Source organism: Alligator mississippiensis, chromosome 4 (genome assembly GCF_030867095.1).
Source record: "Alligator mississippiensis isolate rAllMis1 chromosome 4, rAllMis1, whole genome shotgun sequence".
Classification (NCBI taxonomy): Eukaryota; Metazoa; Chordata; order Crocodylia; family Alligatoridae; genus Alligator; species Alligator mississippiensis.
In genome coordinates, this window is record NC_081827.1 from 100,957,827 (window position 1) to 100,971,224 (window position 13,398).

At 48.9% G+C, this 13,398-nt stretch overlaps 1 protein-coding gene across 1 annotated transcript; it reads left to right on the forward strand.

The window, feature by feature from the left end:
• The first annotated feature begins 403 nt into the window (after positions 1-403).
• Positions 404-12,609, forward strand: TXN2 (thioredoxin 2). The gene is made up of 6 exons (XM_059726191.1): positions 404-460; positions 809-957; positions 2,214-2,300; positions 5,136-5,259; positions 7,694-7,822; positions 11,909-12,609. Exons 1-6 carry the CDS (start codon positions 404-406, stop codon positions 12,023-12,025), a joined length of 663 nt encoding a protein of 220 aa, XP_059582174.1. The 3' UTR covers positions 12,026-12,609.
• Positions 12,610-13,398: the final 789 nt, after the last annotated feature.

The following is a 13,398-nucleotide window of genomic DNA, read 5'->3' on the forward strand; positions in this document are numbered from 1 at the left end:
GCATCCTCCACCCCAGACATTTCAGCCCGGGGCTTCAGATACAGGCGCCCCTTGCTTAGCATCGTCCCGGTTAGCGTTGTTCTATTATTATGTCACTGCTCTATTAGAGAACATACGTTTGGTTATAAGGGGGTTTGCTAGTAGATAACTACTCTGATGTAATTGGATTCGCTTAACATCGTTTCACTTCAAGTTGTCTTTTTCAAGAAGGTAACTGTGACGTTAAGTAGTAGCCATGCTTCCAAATCCCTTGGCAGGCATCCTACGTGCAAGCCCAAGCCCAGAGGCTTGGGGTTCAGAAGCCCCTGAGGCTTCGCTTGTCCCCCAGCAGCAAGCTAGAGAGGAGTCCCCCGTTTCCATAAAGTCAAAACAGTTACGATGCGATTCAGCCGTGGTTTGCGCCATGTCTGTAACGTGTATCAGGGGCCGGGAACTCCAAGCCGTGAAGCAAGGGCTGAAGGTGCGCCTCCAGAGTCCCCAGGCTCACAGACCAGCGAAGGCACCGGACAGGCCGGGGCCGGTTGCTGCCTGCCCCCTGGTTTGCTGGACACCGCTGCCTCGGCAGGCAACCCCAGGCCTGACACCTGCCGGCGCAACCCAGCTCCCCCCAACGCTGCAGGGGCTCGGCCTGTTTCCCCCCCGCACAGAAAGACCCGCCTTCCCCAGCAGCCAATCAACGCCGAACATCCCACCCCACACGCAGAAGCGAGCCAAATAGCATCCAGATGTAGCCCGCCAGAGGTCCTCGCCAGCCAATCAGCGCTCGGGAGGAGCCCGGGGAGCGTTCGGAAGCTTCCGGTGCCATGAGCCAATCAGCTCCCAGTACTTGCCTGCGCGGGCCACTGACAGATCCCTCCCACAGCCAACCCCGTGCCCGCACTCTTCCTCCCCAGCCAATGAGGTCGCAGCCTGCCCCGGCAGCGCCCGGGAGTTGCGTCGACCTCCGGGACCTGGAAGGTGAGGCCTGCCGGGGGGCGGGATCCCGGGGGCTCTCTGGGCTTAGCCCCAGCTGCACGTGCGAGCTTGGCTGCTGCCGGGCAGCCCCGCTGGGTCTCGGGTACTTGCGTGCTCGGTGGGGCCCCACAGCACCTCAGAGCCAGGGCAGGCGAGTGCTAGCCCCAAAGGGAAGCCGTGGGTGCAGGGGCCGGGCACAGCAGCACTTACCCGCTGTTGGTACTTCGCAGGGGTTGAGTTACGTGTTGACTCTTGTGTGGGGGGGGTCTGCAAAAAAAACATTAAAAGGGTTCACTGATTAACAAGTCCACCGAAGCGAAGGAGCAATCCACTGGGAGACCCCCCAGTACCAGTTCAGTACACATCAGTAGCCTGCGATTGACCAACGTCTGAGGTCTGCTGGCCTGACCTGGGGTGGGGGGTTTTTGGACCCCTGCTTTTGTATGTCCCCCCACCCAGCCCCTGGGAACCCGTGATGAGGGGCTGCAGCCAAATAGAGTGAGGATACAGCTGGTTGTTAGAAAGGTCGCTTTAATCAAACAAGCAGTATTAAAAAGCTCGGGAGTAGACAAGGCCAATGAAAAGAAAAACAAGTGTGTCAGGGGAGGAACAGAGTTTTGGGGCTGTGTACCAGAGCAGCCAGTTGCAGCAGTTGGGGTGGGGGGTGACCAGCAATGTACTGTGGGATGCCTGGAGGACTGGCCAAACTTATGTCATGGAACACTTGGTGTCCACACGTGATGCTGGCCTGGTTCCTAATAAACTGATTCAAAATGTGCTTCAGCATCCAGGTACACTTTTGCACCATACAGGCAGTATTCAGCTGGCTTAACAGGCTTGTATGTCTACTTTCAGTTTATACTGCATTCAGACTGGACTAAGGGATATATGTGTTCATGTCTGCGGGGCTGTGAAGATCACACTTCTTTCTGGCCTTAGCTGCTTATGCCTCCCCTCTCGTGGAGAGTATCTAGTGATACCCAACTCTCTGTTCTCCTTCCTCACCCCAGCAGGATTTGACCTCAAACAGGTTTTTTTTTTTCCTCTCTGTCTCTCTCTCTGCAGATGGCCCAGACACTCGCACTCAGGAGGCTTCTAGCTTCCTCTCCTAAGAAGCTGTCTGTGCTGTTTCGGCCCCAGCCTGCGCTGTTTCTCTCTAGGGCATCTTCTGTCCCCAGCAGGCCAAATTCCCTCCTGAACCGGGCACAGGCCTCTCTACTTCCTTGTGTTAAGACGTTTTCTACCACGCCTCTCTGCAGGAGCACGTTCAACATCCAGGATGGGGAGGACTTCCAGGACAGAGTCATCAACAGTGCAAAGCCCGTGGTGATAGATTTTCATGCGCAGTGAGTACTGACAATGGGGCACAGTGAGAATAGTATCTTCAGGGCGCTCCTCTGTCTTGGATCCTACAGCTGATCGCCTTCAGCCTCTGGACAAGTGATTTAATTCTCTTGGTCCTGGTTTCATCCTCTGTAAATCAGGGATAACAGTGCCTTTTGTGAGGCATGTTCTGACCCATGTATAAACAAAGCTATATGAAGCTAAGTCTGTACTAGAAGAGGTTTGCCAGTGCCTGTCCCCTGCTGGCCCACTCATGTACTGTAGGCATAGCTTATGCTGGCAAAATAAATGCTTTGCTGACATAATTTATACCACTTTGTCTGAATAAAATAAACTATTTGGGTAAAAATGCTTTTTTATTGGTATAACCGTGTCTCTAAACTAAGGCTCTTGCTGGCATTAAAATGGTAAAGAAATATGCACCCTTAGCCAGTACAACCATGCTGTCAAAGGTTCTGATGGAAATGTGGCCTTAACACTGTGCTGCATTAGGAGAGAGAACTCAAAGGTGATGCTTACAACGTTGTCTAGTCCAGCTCAAGGCAGGCTCAGCCCTGACTAAGACCATCCCAGTCAAGTGTCTTGTCTAATCAGCTCTTGAAAATGTCTAAGGATGGAGGTTCCACAACTTCTCTAGGCAGCCTGTTCCATCCCTGAAGTTGCTCTGTATCAATGTAGCCATTCCCTAGCTCCACCCATGCTGTAAAATGAGTGTCCCAATAAGACTACAAAATATTATAAATACCCTTATAAAAAGCATCATGTTTGTAGTATCTCATTAACATGTCAATAAATATAAAATTACTAGCAAGTCGAGACTTTAATAAGCCCTTTATTTATACAGTATTGTTTCAGCTTCTGTTATTCTCAGCCTACAGTGACAGAGATTCTGCTGTTTGTCAATTTCATTGCTGCATTTTACTGCCCCACGTTTTATGCGACTCCCATTATGGCTCATGGGATGCTCTTTTTATGGTGTCATAATGACACCTATGACTGAATGTGTTCCACAAGCTTGCTAGATTTTCTTTATGGACTTAAAGATCCAGGTGACAATAAGAACAAATTACAGCACACAAGTGGTTTTATACAAGTGAAGCTGTGCACGCTGAATATATCTACGTACAGTTTTTAAATCATTCCTTAAATGCCCCTTTGGTTACCTTCTGCTTTTCTTTAGGAGAGCCCTTGGAATCCAGGTGACAAGATATAATTGCTAAGAAATTCATAGCTTGCTATAATCTCCTTTTTTCATAAAGTCTTCTTGAATGCTCTCTCTTCCTTGAGAGGACTTTTCACTAGTGCGAATGAGTTGATACTGACAAAGACTTTTGGTAGCACTTGATTGGCATCGACAACCAATTTTGTTGCCTCTAGCAATGAAAATATTCTCAGATGTTATCTGTTTAAATATCATAATTATCTTTGATTTTTAGTTGTGTCTTAGTAACCCATTAATATGGATACAGTTGTGCTAGGTGCTGTATGAACACAGAGCATAGAAGAGTCTGGAACCCTGTGACGGAGATGGACAAAGTGAAGCAGGAACTATTAAGGATTCTGTGAGGGAGAGGAGCAGTTTAATATCTGCAGAATCTCAGAGATGCAAGTGCAGGGCTGGTAGGGAGCAAGAGCTGCTGTAGTATCCGTCTAAGCCAGGGGTGATCAGTGTGCAGCATGCATGCCATAAGTGGCATGGGCAGCTTCTGGATGTGGCATGCAGACTATAAGGGAGGGACAGGCAGCACAGGAGCAGATAGGTCAGGAAGCAGAAAGCAGAGCAGTAGATTGCGTAGGGAACAAAGGACCAGGAATAGGAAGCAGAGCAGCAGGAAGGGGATTGAAGTGGCACTCTGGGAGAACCAGTTTCTGGCACTCCTGCCTAACTGGCCCCCACTAATCTAAACCATGATGTAAGGGTTCGGGAGTTCTTGTTTCGTCCTTTTATTTAATGTTTTTCTTCTTCTGAATAGTTTGGATTTTTTTTTCCCTTTTGCAGGGAAGTAGGTTCAGGGATTAATGTAAGTACGAAGTATGACAGCAAGTCCAATCAGAGAGAGAGAAACCTTTTTTTTTTTTCTTCTTTTCAAAGGCTTCGGTGCCAGCTCTGCAAACTCTTGCTGATACCAGAGCTTGGGACAGGCAATATGCTTTCTAATAGAGCTGCCTCTGCTTTATGGAAACCCAGCAATTACCTGAAGACTACAAGTATTTCAAGAGTAATGGGTAGCACTGAACAGCCCCCCTCTTCCTGCCCCCCCAATAGTCTGATGGCAGCCTCTCCCTAAACTGTACTGTCACTTGAAAACAGTATTATTTTCTAATCTGCATCTATACTCGGCTTGCTGTGGTGACAGGCAACAGCTGCTGGAGCACATAGACATCCATGCCCTCTGACAGCTCCACTCAGGTGCCTGGCTGCACAAGCAGGAAGTGCGTGAGGGGAGGCACCAGCTGCAAAAGGCATGGTAGCAGCTGGCAGAAGGCATGGGAGCATCTACATGTGCCTTCTGCCACGTGGCTGGTAGTGGCAGAAGCCTTACTGCACACAGTAGAGGCTGTTTAGTTCTGCTGGCACAAAAGAGGGAGCTGCCAGTCTGGAGGACCTTTGTGTGTGAAGGCACCCAGAGTTTTGCTGGCAGAACCAGTGCTGGTTAATGTTTACACTCTGTGTTCAAATATGAGCCATTTTTCAGAGTGTGAAGGTCAGTGCAGAGAGGGAGTGGTGAGATGGGTAAGGTGCCAGTGTAATACCAGGAACAGTGTGAATCGAGCTATACCATGGTTGGCTATTGCACTTTGCTGATGTAATGCCTGCTCCTTTCCTTTCCAATCAGGTGGTGTGGCCCCTGCAAGATCCTGGGCCCCAGGCTAGAGAAAATGGTGGCCAAGCAGCAGGGGAAGGTGCTGATGGCTAAGGTGGACATCGATGATCACACAGACCTCGCCATTGAATATGAGGTAGGAGCCAGGAGCGCAAGGGCTGGTATGGGGTAGCATGGTGTCCTTGCCTTGAGGAAAAGTCTATCCACACAGCAGAAAACTATATTGAACAGGTGGAGGGGATGTGATAGCCAACATTTTGCTGTTATTAATGAACACCCCCCTTTAATCATCAGCTACAGCCTTGCTGGTTGTTGCTCTTGGGGCCCTTTAGAAATGTTGCTCCTTCTATTGCAATAGCCCCTGGAGACCCTGCATCCCATTGTGCTCCCTACAGTACAACTATGTAACAAATTGCCACAGTCTAAGCACAGTGTTGGTTTGTAGCTGCTCCACACGCAAAGCGGTTTGAAGAGTGACAGTAGGCCCAGCAGCTAGCCTGGCATCCTCTTACAGATGTCCTAAAAGGTCCATATAGGCAAAGCTGCACCACTCCAGCCCCTCTCATTTGCTGTCTCCCTTAGTGTTCATACCCTATCCTCAAGCTACTTCACCAAAGCAGTATATTGGCTTTGTTTGGGGTGCAGGTAGCTCTATGGAGAGATCAATAAACATGTTGACCTACTAGTAGGAAGGGACCTAACAGCTTTGATTAACACATCTCTTGCTGTACATGTAGTATTCTCTCCATTCACCACTGTTAACCATGAGTCTTAAGAGCAGAATGTTAAGAGAAGGCTCCAGCCAGTGGTTCTGTTATTCCTTTATCCTTCACTAGCTGATTTGAGACACTGAAAAGTCCCTCCAGTACTGCTCAGTGAACCTTGTATCTTCCCCTTCACAATCCTAGTAATGTCCAAATAGAAAGAAGACTGCTGCCTTACTCTTCAGTAAGAACTGACAGTGAAATAATTAATTTTTACTCACCCATTGGACAGGTGAGAATTGCTGCTTCTCTTTGCAATCACAAATTGAAGTTCTGCCAGGGTAGAAGTTAGGACAAATTACTCAGATTTATCTGCCAGCACACAGCCAAGCAGATTCTCCAAGGAGAGCCATCTTGCAAAGAGTAAAGTGTCATGTGCTGGCCCTTGGAGGCTGTGGTAGTTAACCCTGCAGAGTAAAGATGCATCAGCTTCTTCTCTCTTGATCCTTTGCCTCCATAAGTTTTTTGGGGTGGGGAAGAAGTCTTTGCTGCTGGCATCCATGCAGCAATGGAGTATGATTTCTTTCTTCCAAGGTTGGAGATGGAACCTGTGGGGTTCTCCTCTGACAGTGTCCTGAAACGTGTCCAGATTAGGGCTGCAGTATTTAAGGCTACATGTCCAGATTAGACTTGTGTTTTGTATTGCAAGTAGGGAGGGTATCTTTGAGGGGGGTGGTCAAGACAGACTGGAAAAGAGCGGTGGCTTTGGTGGTCGCAAGCAAGGACTTACAGCCAAGAAACTTAGGAAACTGGAAAAGGACTGATTTACCCTGGAGTGACATATGATTAGGTACTGGGTAGCTTGTTCCATACCTTCCTATAAGTAACCAAGAATGCATCACCTACAATTATTTCAACTTGTCTCAGGTGACAGGAAAACAGCAAATAACACCCATGTTTAGAGAGAGGTGGTAGAAAAGAAATTTACAATTACAGCCCTGAAGTTCAGATTCCTCTAGATGAGGCTGTAGAGATTTAAGAATGTGCAGTGTAATAAGGGAAGAGTTGATCTGCATTTGGGACAGGGAATTCTTCCTAAACAAACTGAATAGTCAAAATGATCCTGAGGGGTGGAGAATAAGGGGCACCTGGGATTCATTCTCTGACAAGAACTGGATTCCAAGGTTGTCCTCCTGCACCTGGAATGTAAACATGGTCAAAAGTCAGTTGGGTACATATTTCACAGGGGGGCTGAAGATCTCCAGTGTTGGGGATCCTGCATTCTCCACCATCTGCATGATACAACTTCAGTGATGCTAGTGCATTAGGCCCACGGGCTGAGAGTGTAGAGGTGGGAGGGGATTGCCAGTCACTCCCTGATGTTCTAAAAGAGCACACAAGGGAGGAGTTGGTGTCCAGGGGTAGTCCAGAAATAGGTATTGTCTTACCAGCAGCATCCTTGAGCAACAGGGACTTTTAAGGCCCTTCCACTTGGGACCAGAGCTTTGAAATTGTTCTTAGCCTGCAGCCTGGGATTTTCAGTGCCCTTTCCCCACCCCTCTGATTCTCCCTACTAGCTGCCAATAAAGCTCCATCCTCCCATGTGTATCTCCCTCCCCGCAGGCAGACATGGGCTGGCTGCCCAGCCTGGTATTGCACAACATCCTCTCTGCAGCAGATTGTCTGGGAAGAGAGAGACCCCCTTGGAGAGCTGTGGAATGCCTGTGCATTCCTTTGCATGGGCTGCTGCCTGCCCTTGGCTCCGGCTTAGCACGCATCCCAGGCACGTTTCCTTCTACTAGAAACCACCTAGAGACCCTTTCTTTCTTCAATTCCTTGCAAGGCAAAACTCCATCTTCCTGACAGGCTGAGTTCCTTCTCCTCCAGTGCCCTGTTCTCATCAGAGTTCTGACCAAGGTTTTTTCCCTACTGTCCTGCCTCTTCCTGACCAATTGCCAGAAGACCAGAAAGAGAGAGGCCAACAAGGTTCTTTGGGTGAGTTTGATATCTTTTACTAGACCAACTTAAATAGCTGGAGAACAATTTTTAAGCAAGCTTTCGGGTTCAAAGACCCTTCGTCAGGCTAACCCTTGTCTGCCTATGTCCTTAGACCAACACAGCTACAACCTGCACCCCAGAAAGAGAGAGGTGCACGTCAGCTTTGATCCACTCTCACCTTGGATTCTCTCTTGCTTTACCTCTTATCTTGACTTATTGCCAACATGTGTATTTAGCCCAGCTGGGAAGTAGCAGCTGCTTCTCCTACTGGCAGGGTAACTAAAAAGCTGTTAGCTTGCAGACACCTCAGCAATGTAGCTTGCTCCTTGCATTGTTCCTAAGGTCAGTGGATGAAGTCTTCCCCTTTGGTTATATGGGATCAGAAGTTGCAGAAGACCCACTTTTAGTGGTAGGAAAATGCCTCTGTGGCAGGTACTACAGACAACAGCCCTTAGAGCAGCCTCTGATTAGCATTGCCCAGACCCACTGGTTGATGGGAAATTTCTCTTTGTTTTTAATTTCCTGCTCATTGGAAATTCAGAAACACCAAAACAAAATAGATTCCTCAGGCCCTGCATCTCCTCAGTGATACTGATATTCTTGGCTGTTGTTGTTTGCATGAAGCTGAAAACAAGGTCAAAGTTGCTAAGCAAATGTCAGGTCCACAGACCCTGAATGCCCTTGGAACAGGCTGCCCCAGAGGCACAGACTATAGCAGGGAACCTAGAAGATCCAAGAGCCCTTTCTCTGTCTGAGATAATCAGAGCTTCAGCCCTGCTGTATTGCTGGGATCGCAGATAGAGCCAGGACTTCCTGGCTCCAGGGCACAGAGAGCCTGGAAACTCCAACAAGCTGCATCCTTGATACGGCAGTCTGCCTGGTGGGTCTGCCCAGAACAATACACTTTGTATTCCTGACACACAAACTACACAGAGCTGGGAATCCAGAGCTTCCAGGATTTTCAGCTATGAGACAAACCTGCCAAGAGCCTTTGAAGTCCTGCCTGGGAGTTGGCAAAAGTTCATCAAACCCAAGATGTCTCAAAGAAAACATTTGAAGATCAAGGAACTTTGTTTCCCTGGAGAATTTCCAACAAGGCCCATTTTGCTGTTCTCCCCACAGGCTCTTCAGGCACTCTAGGGCAGGGTTCCTGCCTGCAGGCCTGGGAGGCTTCTGTCATAAAAACAGATCACTAGGAGTTTCATTGCAGAGATGTCTCAGTTCTCAGATCAGACTGTGAACAGGGGGGCATAAAAGGGGCTTCAAGCCATCATAACTATCCTCCCTGAGGTGGCAAGTTTGCTGCACTTTCTTAGAGGCCCAACACAAACCTCACCGAGCAAGGGAGAGGCATTCTTAGCCCCGTGCTTTTCTGTGGTTCAGGGCATGTGGGAGAAGGTGGCTTGCCTGGTGTCAATGTGCCTGAAGTTTCTAGTCATGTTGGCCCACATGCAAAGGCTTGGTGTGTCAGGAAATCTATTATAGACTGGTGTTCTTTAGTACTCGGAGCTCCTCCTGTCTCTCGCCAATTGCGACTCTTAAAATTGCTGCATAGCTAAATATGAGGTTACCTTATAGATGCTTTGCAGGAACTCTGCTTGGTATTAACCTACTTTAGAAATGAGAAGGATCTCAGGAGCCTCAGAACCATGCTGTCTTAGGAGGGGCAGTCAAAGCAAACTCCAAGCTTTCCTGGTCTTTACAGCTTGCACACAAGCACATTAACAGCACCATTACTAACTCTGCTAGGGCCGTGTAAAACGGCTGTATTTCAAATCAATTTTGGATTCAGCCATTTCGGAGGACAGTGATTTGTTTCAGTGTTTCAGATCACTGTCCTGTTTTGTTTCAGAGGTTGGGTTCTGCTGAATCTCCTCCGAATATGTTTCGAACGGGCTGCAAGGCAAACTTTGCACAGCCCTTACCCAGCCGGGCGGGGCTTGGGGCAAGGGGCTTGGGGCCCCAGTGGGGAGCCGGACGGGGCCGTAGGTGGCTCATCCAGGGGAGGGCTGCTGCCCTCTATGCAGGCAAAGAGACCCCCGCATAGGTCTCTGATCCCTATCACGTCAGGTCCTTCCCTGCAGAGCAGGGAAACAGTGCAGAGTGGCAAGCAAGCCTGCTGGTCCTTGCTGCATGGCTCAGCTCTGCAGGGAGCAAAGATCTACGCTAGGGGTTTCCTCACCACCACTGCCCACCCCGCACTGCCCCACCAACATGGCACTGCGTGAAGTGGACAGCAGCAGCGAGGAGACCCCAGCACAGATCTCTGCTCCCTGTGCAGCCAGGTTGCATGGCAGGGAAATGCTGGTCTCTGCCGCACGACCTGGCTCTGCAGGGAGCAGAGATCTGGGGCTGCACTGGGTGGGCAGCAGTGGTGAGGAAACCCCAGCTCAGATCTCTGCTCCCTGCTGAGCTGAGTCACATGGCAGGGCAGCAGCGTGCATGTTTCCCTGCAAACCCGGCTCTGAAACTTCGAAATTTTCCGAAACATTTCCAAAACGTTTTGGATGCCTCGTGTTTTGGAGATGTTTCTGATCCTTCCATTTTGATTCGGATTTGGTTTTCGGCCATTTTGGCACCCAAAAAACACCTCCAAAATGAACCGGCTGCTGAAATTTCTCATAGCTCTACTTTTTACCTTCCTAGTGATAGTATTTCAGGGCTATGGAGTGATCCTGCAGGTAGCCACTAGGGGGGACTGAAGAACAGAAATTAAGCAAGCGCTGCAGGAAATGGCAGGGCTACTATTTTTTGTGTTGTTGAATTGGGACTGTTCAAAGTGCTGGAAGGAACAGATCTGGATTGGCCAGCAGTGAGGGAGTGGGAAGAGGTGCATAAAATGTCTCTTTTCATTTCAACCTTCTGATGAGAGAAGAGCCAGATCCCTGAAGAGTTTCCCAGGGGAGGGAGAGGATGAAATTGTGTGGCAGATCCCTGTGGGGAGCAGGACATGACACAGCTGGGAATTAACTCAAGGGGATGAGGCTTTCCAGGAGATGGACAGTGTATGAGATAAGGATGGGACATGTTCCAGAGGGCTAGGCTGTGTACAGATAAGGGCATTGAAGCAGTGGGGCCTGCAGCTATCTTGAAATGCTACCAAATTCTTTCCCTTGTCATTCCACAACTGTTTGAGCCTTCACATGCCTTCTCAAAAAGATGTCCACGAGACCTCTTTCCTCTCAGGACTCCCCCACCGAGTCCCGGAGACACTTTCTCTAGTGCTTTGCACTATTTTGTTCAAAACAAAGTTTGCAGGGGAACTGCCTGAGAGAGGAATGCCCAAAGTGCTGCAGCTGTCTGGCAGCTCAGATCTGAGGCTTTCCTTTTCCTGCCTACTCACTGAGGATCACTAGCAGATGGTCACAGACAGGCTGCCATCACACTGCCAAGTACAAAAAAAAAGAAGAAGAAATAAAGGGAGTCAGGGCACAATCTGGGGCTGGAAGGGGGATTTTCTCCCAGGCTGAGGAGAGGGTAGGAAGCCCTTGTTCACACCCATACCCCCTCCATCCTCCTTGGAGAAAAGCACTGTTCCACTCCTCCCATTACAACATATCTGGAGATCATCACATTCAAAAGATGGTATTTCAGTTAAACTAGTACAGGGATGAGGCTTCAGACATGTGAGAAATGTTGGCTTGTGCTTCCCCTAGGTTTTGCTGGAGGTTGTGTTAGGTTGCTGTATGCTGTTAGCTCTCACCCCTTAACTGAAAAGCCTGAGAGGATTGAGTCACTAACAGAAACTTCCTTTTGACAAAATGTTGAACCATCGTTGAAGCCAAATACCTGTACATGGGGAAATCCAATGTTTTTAACTACCTGACTAAAAATCTCTCCCCAGCTCCATTACTCAGCTTTCACTTTCTTGTCGGGATGCTGTTTCACTAGTTCTCCTGCCATAGAGGCTCCTTGGAGAAGGAAGCCCTGGGTTTCTAATGTTATAACCAGCAAGAAAATCAGTTGTCAAAACCTTTTGGTCCATCAAGGATCACGAGGTAGGCCCCAAATCCTTTGGCAGCCAGGCTCCTTCAAACATAGCTGATTGTGTGCGTCTCTGTTCCTTCCCCACTTCCCTTCCAGGTCTCTGCAGTTCCAACCGTGCTGGCCATGAAGAACGGAGACGTGGTGGACAAGTTTGTAGGGATAAAGGATGAGGATCAGCTGGAGGCGTTCCTTAAGAAACTCATTGGAGCCTGAGGAAGAGGGATGGCCAGTGAACATGCCCAGACCTCTAGAATTATCCATGTCTTATGTTGTCTTATCTGGGGAGGGGTAAGGGGAAGATGAACTGCTTTGTAGAATCTGTGCCCCCTTTTTTCCTTGTGAGGCTTGGGTTGGGGGAAGGGGGTTGCAGCCCAGCCTCTCCTCTGGGGCAGCAGTATCCCTGAGCTGTGCTGAGGGATGAAGAGAAATGAGAATGGTCATCCTCAGAAAGTGGGGGGAGGAAAGCAGCTGGAATAAGCCCTCCAGTTCTGTTAGGGAAAAGCTGGCAGCAAGGGAAATGGGGCTGCTGCCAAATTAAAGGAGGGATGTTTATCTTTTCATCTGTTCTATCCTGGCCCAGAGCAGGAGATGACTACTTCTCTGCGGGGTGTGAGACACCCATGTGGTCCAGGTGGATTTGTTAAAGTAAGAGGACTGCTCTGCCTTGTGTGTGAAACCTACATCCTTGTCCCTCCATCCCTATGTTCCTGGAATGGGTCTTAATGCTGTGCAGGTCCTTGGGCCCTTGCCATGTTCTCCCCTGCTGCTGTTTTATAAAGATAATGAAGAAAAATGTCTATGGATTTCCTTTTGTAGGTCTGTAATAAGAGAACTTTATTAATCACTTCTGCCTGGTTCAGCAGAAAAACCCTTTCTGTAACCCTTCCTCACTCCCACAGCTACCCACATGCCCTGAGAGGGAACAGAAGGGGCTGTGGCAGATGCATCAGCAGAGCAGGGGGAGTGGTTTTGCTCCCCAAGTGCAGACAGCAGGAGTGGGGGTATGTAGATTTGGACTATGAGGGGGGGCCTTTGCAATGTGGAAACTTCATGATAAAACAAACAAGTGATCACCTTTGCATAGCTCCCAGCCCAGCTACTGTGACTCCAGGGTTGATCAGGTTCTATGCTGCTGGATTCACCTGGGAGCTGATCCCAACCTCTGCTTGAGGATGAACCTTAGATCTTCCCCATAAAGAACCCAGCCTACTACTGCTCTTTCTCTCCTAAACATTTTCCATGAGACTTCTTGTCTCCTACTTGAATCTGCTCATGCAAATGAGCCCTGCTGTAGGACCATCACTAAAGCCAGCAGGGATGAGATGCTTCAGATGGCCTTTATCTTTAGACTTTTTTTAAACTAGCCTGACCTTTATGGCAGGGAAGCACACACCTATGCCTCTAGGTGTAACCCCTTCCCCCTGTCACTACTCACCCTTTGCTGCTTGTTCCCTATATCCACTTTGCAGCTAGCACCACCTCTCCTGACATGCTCATCGCTGCTTCACACTGCACACATTTTGGAACAGCTGGAAAGTACCCTCTGAAAACAGGAAAACCAGGGTCAATGACTGACACTTTTATAG